This window comes from Pelodiscus sinensis, chromosome 33, assembly GCF_049634645.1.
Source record: "Pelodiscus sinensis isolate JC-2024 chromosome 33, ASM4963464v1, whole genome shotgun sequence".
NCBI lineage: Eukaryota > Metazoa > Chordata > Testudines > Trionychidae > Pelodiscus > Pelodiscus sinensis.
Genome location: NC_134743.1, coordinates 4,635,613 through 4,656,151, shown reverse-complemented (window position 1 = coordinate 4,656,151; position 20,539 = coordinate 4,635,613). Strand labels below are relative to the sequence as shown.

The following is a 20,539-nucleotide window of genomic DNA, read 5'->3' as shown; positions in this document are numbered from 1 at the left end:
GGAGAAAACCCTTCTTCTGAAATGACCCTTACTCCTTATAAAATGAGGTCAGGACACTCTGAGGAACAGGGCCGGGAGTACCTCCTGGCATTTACACAACTGCACAGAGTGACAAGACTTATGCCCCCGCCCCCCCCCCCCCCACACACACACAGCATAGCTGCATCATGGACACACAAAATCTGACCCAGTCCAATGAAATCACCCACCTGCAAGTTGAAGCTCAGTTGTGGTATCTGCGCTCCAGGCGTTGGACTTCACAATGCAGCTGTACGTTCCCTCATCGGCTGGTTGGACATTCTTCAGCCTCAAAGACACATTCCCAGAGATGAATCCATCCTTCAGGAGCACGGCCCGGCCCTGGTACATCGGCCCTGTTCCATCCTGGCCTGGCTGGGGTTGGTATCCATAGACAACCTCTATATGTGCCTGAATAATTTTCTTCCACTGCACCTCCATATTGTCCGGCTGCTTCCCCGTGGAGATCTGGCAGGGCAGGACCACATCCTGGCCAACAATTCCAGTGACAGTTCGGGACGAGGTGACCTCAAAACTCCCTGGAAGAAGCAAACCCAAATGAGGCCGAGTCTACATGCTTGTGCTAGGTTGAGTCTAGCTGGCCTGGCTAAAAAGAGCAAGGAACACAGAATGGCATCAGCATCAGTGTCACATATCTGCCCAGAACCCTGGGGACATTGTCACATTCCCAGCTCACACTGGGGTTCATGCTATTGCATCTTCAATGCCATTTTTTTACCAAGGGTACGTCTAGACTACAGGGTTTTGTTGACAGAAGTTTTGTTAACAGATACTGTCGACAAAGCTTCTGTCGACAAAGAGCATCTAGACTACATACAGTTCTGTCGACAAAGCAAGCTGCTTTGTCGACATAACAGTGTGGATGCAAAGGACAGTTTACATGCAATAACACCTTCTGTCAACAGAACTCTGTTGACAGAAGGCGTTATGCCTCGTAAAATGAGGTTTACCAGCGTCGACAAAACTGCTGAGTTCTGTCGACGTTATGTCGACAGAACTCAGCGGTAGTGTAGACGCAGGTATAGTTTTGTCGACAAAAGTCCACTTTTGTCGACAAAACTCTGTAGTCTAGACACACCCCAAGATAGCTAGAGTCAAGTGATCAGGTTTTCCTACTTGATCTGCAATCAGTCCTCTGACATTAGTGTGATCGTACCCTGAGCCTGTGTTCCAAATACAATTGATGGTGTCAAGAATGGCCACGAATTTCAAAGGGTAGGACAGGAATCTAGCTACACAAATGAAAGACTAAAAATACTCTACAAATATGTGCTTGATTGCAGAATTCTGCAACAGTACCATGGCCCCAAATGCCAACAGTTGCAGAATTCCAACTGGAGTATATTGTTAATTAGTAATAAGGATCTAATATTGTTCTTCTAGACATACCCTTAGTGTTCTATGCTATTATGCTCCAGAGGAATGTTTAACTGACAGAGCTTTTACCTGCAAAGGGAATTGCTGACAGGACAATGGCACAGACCAAGCAGCTGACAGCGTGTGCCTTTCGCTCCATGCCTCTGGTTGCTCATGTGGAGAGTCCCAGGGGCAGATCTGAAATGAGAGCAGCAATAGAAACAGAAACCGGTACTCAGAAATCCAAGGTAGCTGATTTCTCATTACTACCTTTGCAATGCACCAGGCTGGGCCTTCCCTTCCTTCTCCCCGTCGCTGAACATTGCAGGAAAAGCAGAACAATGGGGGAGGGTATCACTGTGTCCCAGCTGCCTGAGGGTGAGTGCAAGGGGATACACATGAGAATCTTTGTTGTGGTGCAAGGGACATTCACTATCATTGCCCTAGTGCCCAGCGAGGCTATGTGATTCCAGCACTATTGATGCCCAAGGGCTGTGCCAGGCACCGATTCTCCCATAGACACCATGGGCCAGAGATGCAGGGTGTGTCTAGGCTGCAATCACTGCCCATGAGCTCTTTGTTCTCCTAGCTCGAGTCCTGGAGCAGTGAAATTACAGCAGCACAAGCTTCAGTCCTGGCTGCACAAACCAACCAAGCACCCGGGGTAATTGCATCCAGGATTATCTGGTGCTTCACTGCTCCAGGACCTGAGCTAGTGATATTAAAGTAAGCTCAGGCATGGCCCCTTGAGCTGTAATCCTGTTCCGTGGCCACAGCACAGACATACGCTTATCTGCACCTAGTTACAGCTGGATGTGCTTTGATGATGTGGCCGTTTAGAACACTAAAGAGCCAGGTGCAGCTTCCCTAATTCTGGTCCAGTTCTATGCCAGCCCTGAGGCTGCTCTAAGATCTGGTGCCAAAGGGCCATTATATCAGCTAAGATTAGCTGGAGTTTTAGTGGAATCCAGCAGTTTTGCAGCCCCTTTGCACTTGCCAGAGCTTTTAGAATTTCTGTTGTCAGAGGCTGTGCCTTAAAGTCCATCTATGCTGCAATAAAAGCCTGAAGTACAGCCACAGCTGCGGTTTGGTTGTGGGCTATAGATTGTCATGTAGCTGTTTGGACTCAGGCTGGAGACCCAGCTATGATATGCACTGGGAGGAGTGGGTCTCAAGCCTAGCCTCCAGCCTGGCCCTGAAGGTCTACAGGGGTAGTAGACATGGGTTGTGTAGCTCAGTGGTGGCGTGATTGATGGTCGATCAAGTGATCCTTGGTTCAAATCCAAGTGAACCCTTAAAACACTGTCCCTATATGAAGCAATTTGCCAGAGGATGTGGTGAAGTCTAGGACCCTAATGGGGTTTAAAAAGAGCTAGATAAATACTTGGAGGTTAGGTCCATCAATGGCTATTAGCCAGGCTGGGTAGGAATAGTGTCCCTACCTCTGTTTGTCAGGGCTGGAAATGGGTAACAGGGGAGGGATCATGTGAGGATTCCCTGTTCTGTTCACTCCCTCTGGGACATCTGGTATTGGCTAATATCAGCAGGTAGGAATCTGGGCTGGATCAACCTCCAGTCTGGCTGTTCTTATGTTATGTAGTGCACTTTGTAGGTTATGACCTTGAGTCAATTGACCCAGTCTCTGAATCCTGGTCTACACCAGGACTTTATTTCCAAATAATCCCCCCCACCAGGTTGAATTTATAAGCGAAGCAGTGTCACTGCCAAGTAAATTATTTTGAAATAATGGGACATGGAATTTGAAATCTGTACCCCTGGTTTTCATCAGGAGTAACACTGGTTTCAAAATAGTTATTTCAAAATAATGGTAGTATGGATGCTCCATTGCTGCTAATTTGAACTAATTACTCCCCAGAGTAATTTGAGCTAATTACTCCCCAGTGCTTTGTGGGGGTCTAAATCAAGGTAGCATGTCCATAATTTAGACTAATTTCAAACTAATTTCAAGGTGTACTCCTAGTGGGGGCATCTTATTTTAATTTTGTTATTTCCAGAGTTATTAAGTTGAATTTAGTCATTTGAAACACTTTCCTTCTGTAGACTTGGCCTGCAATTTGGTATTGTGGGCTTTTATTGTAGATATGTTCACACACACACAATTCACTAAAAATTTACATTTGTCATCAACAAAAGAGGTTTGTCTACACAGCGTCACAGAAAAATTACTCCAGCTTAGCAAAATGTGTGAATTTAAAACGAATTTGTTAAACTGAATCACAAGATGCCCCACACAGACAAGCGCTACACCAGGAAATGTTTCTTTAGTTTCAGTTAATATGGTCATTGTTGAACTGCTTTCTGGGTCCATATATCTTTCTAGAAAACTACATAATTTCTGGAGAAACCATCCTTCAGCCTGTTGCAAAATTAATGTCTGAAACAAACAAACTGATGCTGAATATTTTAACCCCTGAGGTCCAAATTTCATCTGCCTTTTCTTGGGTGTGCAGGAAGGGGAAAAGAAGGAAACAAAGAGCTCCTCCTACCCACTTCTCCTGGCACCCATGTAGAAAGCACATGTAGGTTGACTGTAAAAAGCTGAAGACACGAGGGGGAAACAATTGGCCTTGAAGTCAGAAGGGGTTGGGGTTTCCCCACATTGCCTGCATTTGGCTGTCTGAGGAAAATTATCCTTTGACCTTAGCCTTGTGGTAACATGGGCAATATGGACTTGACTCGTGCGAGCTGGTACCCTGCACTATGAACAGTCCCAGTGAACTCAATGGCCACAAGTTTCTAAACTGACTGTTGATTTTGGGTGTCCAACCTGGGAGACTTTAAGAAGGCCTGATATTCAGCGCAGCAGGTCCCCATTATGCTATGACATACAGCCCCCTCTGAGGGCTCTCACACTGGGGTCTCAAGATCCCCAATCCATTTTGATACACTTGTCCAGGAAAACCACCAGTGGAGTGAGGTGTAACATCACAAGAGTTGAAGGGGGTAGCTGAGTTAGTCCGTACAGGATAAACTTTAAAAACAACAAATGGTCTGGTAGCACTTTATAGACTAACAAAACATGTAGATGGTATCATGAGCTTTCTTGGGCCCGGCCCACTTCTTCAGATGACTGGCAAGAGTGACAACCATGGAATAAGGTGTTGTTCATGGGGTCTGCTCCTACAGCTTGTCTCTGCAGAACCCTGGTGGTATTTTTCACCAACAACTTTTTCACTCTAAACTGACCATTCTTGAGCACAACATCTGGCTGAGCATGAAGGCTGTGGACATTTTTGTAGGCCTTTCAACTTCTCCCCAAATGGAGTGCATGTAACAGAGACACTGGATAAAATTCAATGCAGATATTTCATGGTGCTAATGAAGATTTTGACTGATCACATTGCCTGCCACTCCTGTCCTCCTTCTGCCTATCTTCTCTTTCAGCGGGGCGGTTCCTGGACTTTGAGCTCCCCCATGTGTTTATTGCTGCACTTTCTGCAGTCTTATCAATGCCAGTGTCCATATATCTTAGTTATTTTACTGTCAGCTCTGTTTACTATTTGTTGTATTAAGTACACAGTACAGAAGGTGCGGCACATCCTGATACTGGCTAACCCTCCTCTAACGCCTGACACTGAGGTGTATAAATGATCTCCTTGTGCAGACCGCTAAGAAACTCCACAAAGTTATCGAGTGGTACTAAAGAGGGGGCTGTCAGGATAGCCAGGGGTAACCAAAAGCTGTTTCTTTTTCTTGTATCTCATTGAAAAGAACATCTAATTCTTTGTCACATATGAGAAAAGTCCAACAGAAAAGTACTAGACATTATTGCTTCCTTTACATAGTTTTGATACAGGCTTATTTGGTCCCCAAGTAAGATTTGAAAAATGTCTAGGGGCACTCTGAATGGAGACAGATGGTTGAAACTAGATTCTAGTCCCACATCAAAGATAACAGTGTACTTTCATCATGAGCAGAATGATTACTCAGAGTCACCAGAGTGAGATACTGAAAATGGGAGAGCATCTGTTACAGGCTCCCCTTCAGCAAAGTACCTACCCACACAAGTCCTTTTCTAAGTTCAGCATCTTGCATTGCTGAAAAGTGATGCTTTGCTCAACTGGAGACACTGTAAAGACACCTGGCCCTCTTCTCCCTCACCTTAGTCAGGAGAAAGGCAGAAAGCCAAATACAATGTTGTTGTGGTGGCGTATTGAAAACTGAGTTAAATTATAATCTATCACTGTGCATTCTCAGGGGGTTACCTGGTCCTGTTTGCAGGCAGGTGCTCCAGAAGGAAGTGTGGGATTCAAATAAGTGAGTAACTAGCTCAGTGTTTCTTAAACTTTTTAAGGCTGAGGCACACCAAGCAATACATTTTTTATGAGGAACGCCAACGATTTATTGTTGAGAAAAAAAGAGGGGAAGGACATAGGTAAAGTTGTTGAAGGGAAAAAATGGTGTCAGAGGAAAGTTATTGAGCAAAAAAGGGGGGGGAAGGGTTGGGGGAAGTTATTGAGAAAAAAAGTCACCATTTAGGGGCAGCCATTTTGAATTCTGTTGTTCTTCATGGCACACCGGTGTGCCCTGGAACAGTTTAAGAAACAATGAACTAGCTAGTCTGCAGTATGGATGGATGAGTTAAACCTCTCTGTTTCAGGGAGTGTCCTGCTTTGTCTCTTTCTTTTTGGTTCTTAACTGTTATCTTCTGAATTCTAAGCAATAAAGTCATTTTATCTTGCAAGCTTCCAGCAAAAGTGTTTGTTTTTATTTAGCTTTCGCCATGTATGGCCTGAGCCTGATGATTCTACAACCATAGCTGTTTCAATCTGAAATAATATGTGAAAGCTTTCAGTCCATTTCACTGCAAGATGCTACAAAGAAGAGCTTTAGAGAGGAATCAGAGTTCTTGGGTACAAGTTTTCTGTTCTGCTGGCTGTGTAATTATATTTAGTTACTTGCAATTTACGGCAGTGATGCCCAGACTCTAGCATCTAGACTACATGGCTCCATTCACAGAGCCATGTAAAGTAGTTTACTCAACATAGTCAAAGAAGCAAGGATTTAAATAATCCCCACTTCATTAAAATAAAAATGGCCACTGTGCTGTGAAAACGATCAGTTGATCCAGCACAGGCGGCAGTCTAGATGCACCTCTGTTGACAGGGGAAGCCTTTGTCGACTGCTCCGGTATGCCTCATGAAACGAGGTTTACAAGAGCGGTCGACAAAGGCTTCTCTTGTTGACCGTGGTGCATCTAGACTGCCTCCTGTGCTGGATTAGCTGATTGTCGGCACAGCGCAGCAGCCATGTTTATTTTAATGAAGTGAGGATTATTTAAATCCCCGTTTCTATGACTATGTTGAGTAAACTACTTTACATGGCTCTGTGAATGGAGCCATGTAGTCTAGATGCACCCTAAGATAGGGACCGGTTTTATTTATTTCAGTCTCTTGAAATATTTATTAATTACTTATGGTAAACCATCTGTTCCATCTTGTATTTATCTGTGTCACTCTCAAGTTTTTCAGAGCTGAAGAAGAGCTCTATGAAAGCCTGTCTCTCTCACCAAACGTACATCTACACTGTGGCTATTTTGGGATATCCCGAAATAGCTACCCTGCATCCAAGGAATGTGCCTGTTATTTTGAAATGACAGACACTCTATTTTGGCATCCTGGTAACTCTCGTTGCATGAGGGTTAAGGGCATATCCCGAAAGAGTACTTTATTTCAAAATTGGCACTGTGTAGAGGTTCCAAATTTTGAAATAGCCTATTTTGAGATGCAATCAAAATAAGATACACAATTTGTGTAGCTCAAATCACGTATCTTATTTCGAGTTGAAGTGTAGATGTTCCCCAATAGACTTTAATCCAATAGAATATGCTTAGTATAGGCACACATTTTATTTTACTTCATGATTTTTAAAGCTAAATTAAAACAAAGAAACAAACAATAAACTAAACAAAAAGTAGCAGAATTCAGGGTCTGTCAGGAAATTTTCTCGTATACAGGACCAATCAGTGATACATTTATTTGCTAAATGTACATCAGTCCTTTCCATTGGAACAGGGAGAGTAAAAAACACATGCAAACTACTCCCTCCTACAGAAATCTCTTGCCAGCAAAGCCACCCTTTCCTGACTGCCTGCAATTTTGGGCCTCTGTTTCTCTCTTTCCAAACTCACTAATCAGATTCTTTGTTCTGCATCAGCCTCAGCCCTACGCCAGGGTGGTTCACCAGAGCATCCCCCTCCTTTTCTGCTTCTGTTCCGAAGCCATGTCCACTCTACCAGGACTAAAGTGGCAGAGCTGGGCCTGCAGAGCCCCAAGGTGCAGCCGACTGACAGAAGAGTATTTTCTCTCAGCATAGGAGCTTCATCTCTCTGAGCGATGGCACTGGAGAGCTGCAGCCGGGCCATGGTCAGAGCCACCTGCGAAGCTGTGGGGAGCTGTAGTCCTTACGCCTGCCATGGGCATGTGGAGCAGGGGATGGGGACCTGGGCCAGGGGCTGCTCTCAGGCTTTCCAGTGGGCAACCCCTGGCAGGAGGAGAGTGTGTGGCTCCCCCAAGCTGCCTGGGCTCCCTGTTCTATGGTTACTAAGCTGGGCTCCAGCTTCCAGCCTGGTTGGCAGGATTGGGATGGGTGTGTGACGGGGGGCGGGGGTGAGCTAGAAACTCATAATTTAATAAATACTCTCTAGATGACAATTTGCATGAAGCTCTTACTTAGCTAATAATTATGACACGAGAAATATGAATCTAAACTGGATGTGTAAACTTGTACACTTATGAGACTTGATATGGAAGGTCAAGAGAGGCCTAAGTTTAAGAGGCCTAAGGGGGTCTCAGACTCCTGGTCCGAAGGGCATCCTGGGATGGAGCAATTGCACAATCCAGCCTGGGAGTCCCAGCAGACTGGGAGAGAAACCTGTCTATTAATGTACCCCATCCCCTAACATATCCTTCCATCATCCTGCCCTCTTCTCTGATGGCACCCTGTCTCTCAAGGGACACAGACTCAGGGTATGTCTACACTACAAAGTTAATTCGAGCTAACGTCTGTTTGAACAGACGTTAGTTCAAATTAAGTTTCATAGGCGCTACACTAGCGCTCCGCTAGTTCAAACTTAATTCGAACTAGCGGAGCGCTTAGTTCGAACTACGTAAACCTCATTCTACTAGGACTAAGCCTACTTCGAACTCACTAGTTCAAATTAAGGGCTGTGTAGCCACTTAATTCGAACTAGTGGGAGGCTAGCCCTCCCCAGCTTGCCCTGGTGGCCACTCTGGGCACCACCAGGGAAACTCGTCTGCCCCCCTCCCGGCTCCGGAGCCCTTAAAGGGGCATGGGCTGGCTATGGTGCCCGTGCCAGGTGCAAGCCTGCCAGCACCCAGCCAGCAGACCCTGCACCTGGCACGCCATGAGCCAGCCACCTGATGCCCCCCAGCCCTCCGCCTCTTCCCGGGACCAGGCTCTCTGGAGCCTGGCCAGGACCACAAGAAGCGGGCACCCGCCTGGTCTAGTGCAGACATCGTGGACCTCGTCCACGAACTCCGCACTAGGCACAGGAAAGTGGCCGTCTAGGGCAGAATAGTTGCCAGCCTGGCCACCCAGGAGCAGGTGTGCATGAAAATCAAGGTGGTCCACTGAGACCCCCGACCCTGAGCTCTGAGCTTAGAATGGCCGTACTGGGTCAGACCAAAGGTCCATCTAGTCCAGTAGCCTGTCTGCCAACAGCAGCCAACCTTAGGTACTCTGGAGGGGATGGACCAAAGACAGTGACAAGCCATTTGTCTCGTGCCATCCCTCTCCAGCCTTCTACAAACTTTGGACAGAGACACCATTTCTAACCCCTGGCTAATACCACTCTATGGACCCAACCTCCATGACTTGATTTAACTTCTCTTTAAACTCTGTTCTAGTTCTAGCCTTCACAGCCTCCTGCAGCAAGGAGTTCCACAGGTTGACTCTTTGTTTTGTGAAGAACAACTTTCTGTTACTAGTTTGAAGCCTGCTACCCATTCCTTTCCTTTGGTGTCCTCTAGTCCTTCTATTATGGGAACTAATGGAGAACTTTTCTTTATGCACCCTCTCCACACCACTCTTGCTTTTATAGACCTCTATCATATCCCTCCGCCGTCTCCTCTTCTCTAAGCTGAAAAGTCCCAGTCTCTTTAGCCTCTCTTCATATGGGCCCTGTTCCAAACCCCTGATCATTTTAGTTGCCTTCCCCTCTCCCAGCCTCTCTCTTTCCATCTCCCACCTCTTTTTCCCAGTCTCCCCCAGTTTTGTTCAATAAAGAGAGATTCTATTTTTGAACACACGTTTTCTTTATTTTGTACATCAGGAAGGGGGGCTAGGGAAGGGTCAGTGGAAGGAGGTGAGGGAGGAATGGGGTACAAGCCCCTGATGGGGAGGACTGGGCTGGTTCTGTGGGCTCCTCGGGGTGGAAACTCTCCTGAAGCCCCTTGATTGACCCCCCCCCCCCTCCAGATGGCAGCCTGCGGCAAGTGCAGCCGGGCTGATGGCCGAGTGCTGTGATGTGCCCAGTGTGGGCATTCAGGGCATTCCAAGTCAGGACTGCTTTGCAAGCAGGGAACCCTGAGAACTGTCTGTCCAGGGTGGGGGTCGGGTCCCTTTAAGTACAGCCCTCGGCTAGCCTGAGACAGCAGCTCCACGCTCTAAGTCCTCATCTGATGCCCTGCTGGCACTGCTTCCGGCCATCCTTAACCTCGGTTCAGGGTCCACTCTGTGTGGACATGCTAGTTCGAATTAGCAAAATGCTAATTCGAACTAGTTTTTAAGTCTAGCTGTGCTAATTCGAATTAGCTTAGTTCGAATTAACTAATTCAAACTAAGTTAGTTCCAATTAGCACTGTAGAGTAGACATACCCTCAGAGATTACAGGAGCAGTCACAAGGGGAGCCTAGTGTGGGGCAACAGCAGTGGCATTCCCACCACCGGTGTCAGGAGTTACGGGAACGTGGAGCGAACAGGAGCTACAGGAAAGTGGAGCGAATTTGACAGGCATGCTCACTCTTCTATGCTTTGCTTCCCTGCAGCTCCTGCTGCTGTGAGGAATACAGGGTAGGGGCCCAACTGCTGCTGCCCTGCCAGGCCTCTTCATTAATCCCTTTGGCCACATCCTTCAGGGCAGGAGAGGGTGGGATGGTGGTGGGAAGGGGCAGAGCTTGGGAAACAATAACAGGACTTCCAAGGCGCATTGCACAATTGCTCTGGCCCAGGATGGCCCATGGTGGGTCAGGCATTTGAGACCTCTCCTTTACAGCCTAGCTTTCACTCAGAAAAAAAGTGTGGTTTAACACATGCTCATTAATGTTTTAAAATGCTGGAGTAGCAAATGCAGATAGGTTTACCTTGACTTGCTAACACATTAAAACTACAACTGTCGTGTCTATAATTAGGGTTCTAATATGTGTTAAAATATACCTTCCTAGGCAACATATTCTAATGTTTTAACTACTCTGACAGTTAGGAATTTTTTCCTAATGTCCAACCTAAATGTCCATTGCTACCGTTTAAGCCCATTGCTTCCTGTCCTATCCTCAGAGGCCAAGGAAAACAATTTTTCTCCCTCCTCCTTGTTACACCCTTTTAGATAGCTGAAAACCGCTCTCATGTTCCCTCTCAGTCTTCTCCTTTCCACACTAAACAAGTCCACTTCTATCAGTCTTCCTTCACAGCTCATGTTCTCTAGGCCTTTAATCATTCTTGTTGCTCTTCTTTGAACCTTCTCCAGCACAGAGTAGAGTCCAAGAATGACTTCTTGTGTCTTGCTCACAACACACCTGTTAAAGCATCCCTGAATCATGTTTTCTTTTTTTGAAGTAGCATCACACTGTTGATTTATATTTAGCTTGTGGTCCACTATGACCCCTAGAACCTTTTTGCAGTACTTCTTCCTAGACTGTTGCTTCCCATTCTGTATGTGTGAAATCCTAAGTGAAGCACTTTGCATTTGTTCTTATTAAACTTCATCCTATTTACCTCAGACCATTTCTACAGTTTGTCCAGATAATTTTGAATTATGACCCTATCCTCCAGAGCAGCTGCAACCTCACCAAGCTTAGTATCATCTGCAAACTTAATAACCATAGTCTCTATGTCTTCATCTAAATCGTTGATGAAGATATTGAACAGAACCAGTCACAAAACAAACATCTGCAGAACCCCTCTTGTTATGCCTTTCCAGCAGGATTGTGAACCGTTAATAACTATTCTCTGAGAATGGTTATCCAGCCAGTTATAAACCCACCTTCTAGTAGCCCCATCTAAGTTAATATTTGCCTAGTTGTTTGATAAGAAGGTCATGTGAGACCATATCAAATGCCTTACTAAAATCTAGGTATACCACATCCACTGCTTCTCCCTTATCCACAAGACTTGTTATCCTATCAAAGAAAGCTATCACATTAGTTTGACATGATCTGTTCTTTACAAATCCATGTTGGCTCTTACTGATGACCTTATTGTCTTCCAGGTGTTTGCAGATGAATTCCTTAATTACTTGCTCCATTATCTTTCCTGGCACAGAAATTAAACTGACTGGTCTGTATTTTCCTGGGTTGTTCTTATTTCCTTTTTTATAGATGGGCACTATATTTGCCCTTGTCCAGTCTTCTGGAATCTCTGCTGTCTTCCATGATTTTTCAAAGATGATAGCTAGAGGCTCAGATACCTCCTCTATCAGTTCCTTGAGTATTCTAGGATGCATTTCATCAGGCCCTGGTGACTTGCAGACATCTAAGTTTTCTAAGTGATTTTTTACTTTTTATTTTATTTTATTTTATTTTGTAAACCTACCCCCTTCTCGCTAGCATTTACTATGTTAGTCATTCCTACATCATCAGACTTCTTGGTGAAGACCGAAACAAAGAAGCCATTAAGCACCTCTGCCACTTCCAAGTTTCCTGTTATTGTTTCTTCCTTCTCACTGAGCAGTGGGTCTACCCTGTACTTGGTCTTCCTTTTGTTTCTAATATATTTCTAATATATAACATAATGCCATGAGTAAAAGCAAACAGAGCTCAGTCTTTTTATTCACAACAAATATATAGAAAGATTTTTTTAAAATTGATCTCTACACATTATTACAATAAACTCTTCTGAGAGACCAGTATATTATAATAACAAGGATGACTTTGATTTAATAGCGCACCAACCAAACTGAGCATTTCAAGCTCTTTAAAATGGTGGATACAATTTATCATTCTTTTGCTTCTCGGAAGCTATTAACATGTGACTTGACCAAAGTTGAACAATGAATCATCAAGGGAGATTAACTATATAACCTGCAACCATTAGCACAACCTCCTGTTCTATCTCCTAGCCAACCCTCAGACAATTCAGTAAACCAAATGAAAAAGGAAAATGTGAAGAAGTTGTTACACGTTTGTTTAAAGAAATAATTTTTCTAGCATTCTTCACCCTACAAGCTCACTTGTAGAATCCAGCCACTGTCCTCTCTAAGCAATATTAATTAATTTAAAATTAGCCAATAAGGGATATAAAGGATTCCTCAATGCAATACACACAATTAGCCAATAAGGTATATAAAGGATTCCTCAATGCAATACACACAATGTTCTGCTGGTGTAAATGGTCAGAACTCCCCTGAAATTAAAGGTGCCACACCTATCAATACAAAGAGAGGATTTGAATTAAAGCAGAGGCACCTACCTTTTCCAGAGAACTAAACTGGACCACAGTCTGAAAGGTCCATCATCCCTCAGCGCCAGGTGTGGGGGATCTGGCGTTAAAAAAACCAAGAAATTAAACTGAGATTTGGAAGCCTGTGTGGAGGGAATGGATCATATAGTTTCAATATACTGAACAAAAGAACTGAACTTTGACCAAGGAAAGTGAAAGCAAGTTTATGTTTAAATATTAACCCTTACTCTTCTTCTATCTGCCATTTACGTGTCTTTTATAGAAAAGTTGCCAGTAAATCTCCATCTCCACATGTGTTTAAGTCCTGGCTTGACAAAAACCTGGCTGGGATGATTTAGTTGGGGTTAGTCCTGCTTTGGGCAGGGGACTGGACTCAATGACCTCCTGAGGTCTCTTCCAGCCCTAGGATTCTGTGATTCAAAAGCTATAGCAGTTCTTAGACCAGAATGCATTTTGTGTTTCTAGCAAACATGTATTTAAAAAAGAAGATTAAAATAATCCCTATATTGGAGGTTTGATACAGACGTGGAAATACCAGGCAGGAAAATACCAGGCAGGATAATTGAAACTCATCCCATTACTATTCAATATCAGATTAACAGAGAGGTTATCTCCTCCTCCCCTCCCTAAACATCTCCACAGATATGGGGAGGTACAGACCAATCGAGTGGCCTGCAAAGAAGGCCCATGTGACTTCACAAAGAATAGTAGGAAAACATGAACTGGAATATTTAAAGTGATGGCAGAGGTTTGGGTTTTAAAAAGCAATAAGAGTAAGAAATACTGAGTATTATAATGAACGATCATGGCAATATGCTGTGAAATTGCAGGACAAAGAACAGATGAAACAAACCAATTAAAAGAAGCAACAACCATGGAAAGCACAGCAACAGGATAGAAAATTGGAAACCATTATAGAGAATCTGTGCAAAAGAGAAATGCCAACCCCTATTCTAAATCTTGTCTGACAACAGCAGACTTTGGATACATATATGACACCTGAAGAATAGGACGGAACTGGGAGAAGATGGCCTGAGCAAAACTAAAAATGGAATGATTGGATGGATGCTGGAAAGAGACATTGGGAATGACCCAGACCAAGTGCATGGGCCGGGGTTGTCTGATCTCGCAACAACATGTAGATTCTGGTAAAACTTAAATCGAGACCCAGACTAGGCTCATCAGAATGGGAGAAGTGAATGCAGAGGAGGAAGAAGACGCAAACTATACTTTCTCATAAATCAGATAAAGGAGAAAATGGAACAGTTGATGGAGCATATTAGGAGACAGGAGCCCTGACTTGACTGCAGGGGAGTGAATAAAATGAATTGCCAAGTGAAAAACCAAGCATGAGTAGGTTAGCACCTGGGATTGATATGGAGTTGCCCAGAAAGGGTTAACTGCCGCAGGGAAGGGCACTACAATCTATTTGGCATGTGGACAAAAGCAACAGACTTTGGGGGAACAAAATCAGGTTTTGCAAGAGCAGGGAACAACTTTCACTCTCCGCCCAGAGCCAGGATAAAAGCCAGGGGAGTGAGTTCACAATTCCCTGCTTTAACCTACAAAGCCGCACTCTTCACTCCGAGCCATAATAGAACTTTTTTATCAAATATTTGTACATGGTGCTTACATTTTCCTGTATATCCTCTCTGTGTGCTAGACTGACTGCTTCTGTCTCTACTTAAAGAAGACTGGGTTAATCTCTTGGCTCAGGATTACCTCTCTTTCTAGCTTGTTTTTCCCCCATATACATTTTCCTTTCCTTCTACCCTCTCTTTTCTTAAAGGTTAAAAGTTATAGACTTCACTATCGCAGAAAAAGACAAAGCATCAAATAGAAAAAATGAGGTAAAAATTTAATTTAAATAAGTTCAGTAAAGAAATTATAATAACAATTTGGGCATGCAACAGCTAGTTATTCTCCTAAATTTCTTGAAAATATGATTGACAAAAATGTTAACTCTTCTTCTAATCCTAAACATTAATTAGTATATGAAACATGGGTATTTGTTATTTCCATAGAGGAATATTTTAAAAATAAAAGTAATGTAAAGCAATGGAAACTGCCTTAAAATTAACCGATTAATACAACAACATAGGCAGATAACTAACTATGAATTTTTATCTAGTCTTAGTAAAACTTTTAAATACAAACTTATTTAAATGTTTAACTCTTTTGGTAAATTGTCCGTGTGCTAAAATGTGTTCCTTTAAAAATTTACCTCTTAATACCTTGTCTTGTACAGTTTTCAATACATTTCCAGCTTGTATAGCTATAAACACATTTCCACTTTTAATTGTCTTTTATGTCATGTATGTTATCTCATGTAGTATGTTGATTGTGTTATGTGACTAATTTTTTGCTCTAATTTTGTTGCAATAAAGTCAATTTTATCCTTTTAAAAATGTAAGTGGTCCCTTGGTATTTGAATACTGTGGTTGGGAAAAATCATCATAATATTATTAACCACCAATTTGTTTTACATAGTTCAGAAAGGAGTCAATTATAAATATATCGGCCCATGTCTTTGCTGCAACAAATATTGAAATTGCAAATCAAGTAATTCTCCTTTAGTAGTCAGAGGTTTTTTATTCAAAGAAAAAAAATGGAAGGGGATCCTCAACATTCATTAAAGGATAATGGGCTTGTCTTAATCATTGTCTGTAAACAGCTAAACATGGATAAGTATTTGGCACTGGTGGCTCTTTTAGACAAAGGCAGAGCAAGGTCCAGTGTCTATAAATTGAAGGTAGAGAAATTCAAAGTGGAAATGGAGAGAGAGAGAGAGAGAGAGAGAGAATAACTAACAGACTCGCAGGGCTCATGGCAAGGTGTGTATGGATGGAGTGGGAGACTCTGAGTTCATAGATGTGGGACCTTGGGTGGAAGGGGCTGGTGGAAGCCAGACCTCAGTATCAGCCGCAACACACCACACCACAGCTCCCTGAGCCACCCAGAGAATGCCACTCAATGCTACAGCAGCCATTTAAAGGGTCCAGGGCTCCGGATCTGTGGTAGCAGCAGCTCGGGCCCCCAACCCTCTCGCAACCTGGGGCAACTAGCCCCCTCGCCCTTCCTGTTGGTAAGCCTGGAGTTTAACCACTGGCAGAACTTCCCTGGGGATATGCTTAATTCCCCATAGCCTGGAGTCTTTAAAACAGGATTGGACATCTTTTGGGCTATAGTTTAGCTACAAATAGTTGAGCTCAATGCAGGAATCAGCGGGTGAAATCCTAGGGCCTGTGCAATGGAGGAGTTCAGACTAGAGCAAAAATGGCCTTTGGGCCTTATCTGTCAGACCATAAATAGCAAGGAACAGACAAACTTGCTCATCCAGAGGTTTTACACTAGGCACACGACAGAGGTACCGAGGCTGTACCATAGTACATCTAAAAAGTAGCATGTAGGGTCATAATCCAAACACCCAGTTTCTGCCAGGGTACTGAGCGGAATCACATGCTACACAGGAGTCAGCACTGTTGAATTAATGGTGAGCAGCACAACTGGTTTGATGTTGGAGCGAACCAGAGAAGTGGGGAGACCAGATCCCCTAGGCTTGCAGAGCTGCTGAGACAGGCTCTGGGCATGTGACTTTAGCTCTCACAGCTATTTCACTGGAATGGGTTCCCTAGGGATGTAGTGGAGTCTCCATCCCTAGAGGTGTTTAAGTCTCAGCTTGACAAAGCCCTGGCCGAGTTGATTTAGTTGGGATTGGTCCTGCCTAGAGCAGGGGGCTGGACTTGGTGACCTTCTGAGGTCTCTTCTAGCTCTATGGTTCTATGATTCTATCCTGAGAGGATCATCCAGATGCATCCACCAAGCTGGGGGCTTAGATCAGCCGAGGGACCAATAGCCAATTTCTCCCTGAGCCAGTTGGGTTGCCATGGAAACAAAATGAGGTGGTGGGCAGGAGATGTTCCCTCCACCTGCTGGGCCACAGGAGATTTCACAAACAAACATGAAAAGGGATTTGTTTGCTTGCTTGTTTCACTGGGCCAGGCCAAATTAGATGCCATGTTTTTCTCTGTTGTCTCTTCATAGGGTGCTCAGTTCTGTTTTAGTCTTAGAAAGGCCTAGAAACTGATACCAGACAATTTCTAATTAGGCATATATATATGGAGGATGATTGCCAACCCAAAAGTTCAAAAATCAGAAATAATACCCCTTCTAAAATTGTGGGATTAAAAAGTATCATTTAAATCATATTTTTGGCCTGGGGATTTACCCATTAGGCTTGGACCTTTATCTAAGAAAGATAAAAGTGAAGTTTTCAAGTCAGGAACTTATTTGAATGTAGATACTGAGAAAATAGCTTAGTTTGCCAGGGTTAAAACCATTCAGCTCTGCTGACTGCTCCATCTCTGCCCCCAAGACTCCAAATATATTTATGATGGGAGGGAGAGACAACCACCTTTGGCACCTCAGAATTCAGATCAAGAGATAAACAAGACTCAAAATCTGAGCTCCCCTCCAACAAAAAGCACAAGTTGCCTCAGGGCAGATCTAAGGCTCTGGATAAAAAAAAGGACCATTCCAGTTCCACAGCTGTCCAAAGTGGCAGCACTGAGGGAAGAAAATATCGACAGTGACATTTCAAACGGTGTTGCATTCCTGGGAAGGATTGCGGCTATGTCTGTTTCAGGGTCAGGGCAATGGGTAGAGACAGGCAAGATTGGAAAGAGAAGGGGAATTTGACTCAGGCTGGTGGATTGTCCATTTCTTACACTCTGCAGAGTCAGAGTGGATGATGTGCTGGAAATTACTGTAGCCAAACAGATTGTTGGGCTCAGTTTGGGGTAACTGTAGGGAAATCAACAGTGTTATACAGGTCAGTGTCAATGATCTAATGGCTCCTTCCGGTCATCAGCTCTATGGCTGTCTGTACTGCGGTTGCATGGCAGCAGTTGCCCTGTGTTTGCTGACTGAGGCTTCCAGGGATCAGACTAAGAGGTTGTTTAATAACAGTGCACGTGTTCCACCTTGGGATGCAGTTTGAGCTCTAGGACCCTCCCATCATGTAAGGTCCTTGTACCCAGCCCAATGTTCCTTCTAAGGTGACTCCATGCACAGAGCCCTGAGCCTCTGACTGGGTGGGGCTGATTAATCTCCTGTGAAGCAGTGCTGCCGGGCAGCTTAGTACAGTGGCCACCAACCAGTAGACCAGGATCTACCAGTCAATCTTGGAGCCTCTGACAGGTGATTCTGACTGGTTTGACTGGGAAGCTTTTAGAGCTGGCACTTCAGCTGCCCCTCCACCCACTGTCATGCTGTTCTTGTTCTCTTGCCTTGGAACTGCCTCTTGGGAGCCTCCTGCTTGCTGTGCACGGTGTGGGAGGGAGAAGTGCTGATATCAGAGTGTTCCTCCTCCCCCGAATCCTGTACCCTGTTTCCACACCGAGAGAAGGGGATGGAGGGAGCTCTGCAATGCAAATCACTGTCATTCTCCCACAGTGTGTGTCTCTGTCATTCTCACAAAGCACACTGTCTTTCCTTCTCATCTCCTGACACAACATGGGGGAGGGGTTGTTAGTACTTTTACTGCTTGCAAAGTGGGTTATTTTTAATTTTTGACTGGTCTGTGCATTTCATAACTTTCATTTCTCTCTTATGCCTAGCTTTAATTCTCTGAGTACTAAAATTCCTAACTTACCATGTCTGGGGTAATTAGGGTTGGTTATGCTCCTGGAGGTGGCTGGCATCTCTCTGGAGCCCCCTGAGAAGGTCAGAGCAGGGTGTCTCCACATGTTGTCCTTGCCGGCAGACACCACTCCTGCAACTCCCATTGATCAGTGATGGAGAACTGTGGCCAGTGGAGGCTGTGGGGTTGGTGCTGGAGCTATTGCTGTACATGCCAGCTGCTTTGGGGGGTGGGTTGGGGCTCAGGAGCGGCCTGAGGCTGGCTGTGGCAACTGGCGCCCCAGGCGGAGCACGCGATTGGCACCCCGACCTGCAGGGCCATCAATGGACTGACATCATCAGTGAGCACCCCAGGACATCATCATTGGGTGTCCTGGGTGGCGGCGCCCTAGGCACCCTACCCCTAGCCCTGGAGGAGCAGCTTTAGCTCTGCTACTCTATTCCTGGGGCAGCTGTTCAGCTGCTCCCAGGGTGGGCAGGACTTGAACACACAGCTCTGGGGTCCCTTAGTCCACTCCAGAGCCCACCCCACCTTCAGGGATCCCTTATCCTGTGTCTGGTCACTCCCACAGTCGGCAGACAGGGTGGCTTGAAGACAGGGATGTGGAGCGGGATCTCCAGAGATCTTGAGGATGGGCAGTAGCCTCTGGAGCACAGGATGGTGGTCTTCCAACACAGGTGGCCTGAGGGATGGACCTGGCTCCTGTATTAGGAAGGCAGGATAAGGGACCTGGTGAAAACACAGGCAGGTTCTGGAATGGCTTAGGAGATGGGGCATTTGGCTAGGGGTACATATGATGGCAGGTTCAAACCCCACACCCTTAGGCAGCCCAAGCTCCTCCACCCACACTGGGAGCAACTGGACAAACACAAGGAGGATAGGTGGCTGGGTACATGGGCCCCTGAGTGGGCCAGGAGATACAGCATCTGCCCAAGGAGGACAGGATTGTGGGTTGGATTCTCTACCTGGTAACCCAAGTCCCATCCACTTTGGAAGCAACCAGAAGCCACCAAAGGTCAGGCAGGCTCAGCTCTGGAGTGGCCTAGGGGAAAGCACAGGGTGGTGTGGATTCCTGGGAGCCATTGGCAGCTAACTGAAATTTGGAGAAAACTGACTTTTTGTTTTAAGTGTAACAGCATTTGTATTATTTTTGTACTTTTTACACCCAATTCAGTTGTTTAAACAAATGTGTTGTGACATTTTTGGGTTTTTTACGTGTGTGTGAAAACTGTAGGTACGGGGGGTTACTTATACATTTTTGTTTTGAAAAAGGGGTATTTTTTTTTTTTAAAAAGGTTGAGAAACACTGGCCTAGGGGCTAGGACATTTTCCACACACCCAAGACTAGATCCTGCAGCCCTATTCCAGCCTGGTGAAAGTGAATGAGATTCGGGGAGGAAGGGAAATGGAGTGAGCAGGGTGAGGCCTCGGAGAAGGGGCAGAGTAGGGGCAGGGTCCCAGAGAAGGAGGGAAGGAAGCCGGGCAAGGGCATTTGGGTTGGGGGTAGATCTCACGTTGCACTTACATTGAAAATGTGATCTCGTGGTTAAAAAGGTTGGAGACCCTTGGCTTAGAAGCAAAAGTGGCCCAGCCCAAGCCCAGACATCTACACTGCAATTCATCAGCCCCATAGGCTGAATCCCATAAGCTACAGGCCATTGGCAGGTTTTTAATTGCGGTGTAAACATCCCCTATGGCTCTGTGACTCTACAACAGCCGCTGTCGTGCTTTCTAAACACAAATCACTGAAATGAACCAAGCCAAACAAATGAATACGAACATGATTGATTTTATTATGAACTCTTGCCAGAAAAAGCCGGCACACCTGATTCTTTGCCAAGCAAT

General features: G+C 44.9%; 1 protein-coding gene across 1 annotated transcript in view; it reads right to left on the bottom strand.

Annotated features, from left to right (window-relative positions):
- LOC102451586 (butyrophilin subfamily 1 member A1-like) overlaps positions 1 to 13,219 on the bottom strand; it is a 42,650-nt gene extending 29,431 nt beyond the window's left edge. Inside the window, exons 1-3 of the mRNA XM_075914301.1 lie at positions 13,063 to 13,219; positions 1,486 to 1,593; positions 210 to 557 (exon numbers count right to left, since the gene is read on the bottom strand). Of these exons, the coding sequence (XP_075770416.1) occupies positions 210 to 557; positions 1,486 to 1,555 (418 nt within the window). The 5' untranslated portion in view covers positions 1,556 to 1,593; positions 13,063 to 13,219. The remainder of the gene's footprint in view (positions 1 to 209; positions 558 to 1,485; positions 1,594 to 13,062) is intronic.
- Between the last annotated feature and the right edge of the window lie 7,320 nt (positions 13,220 to 20,539).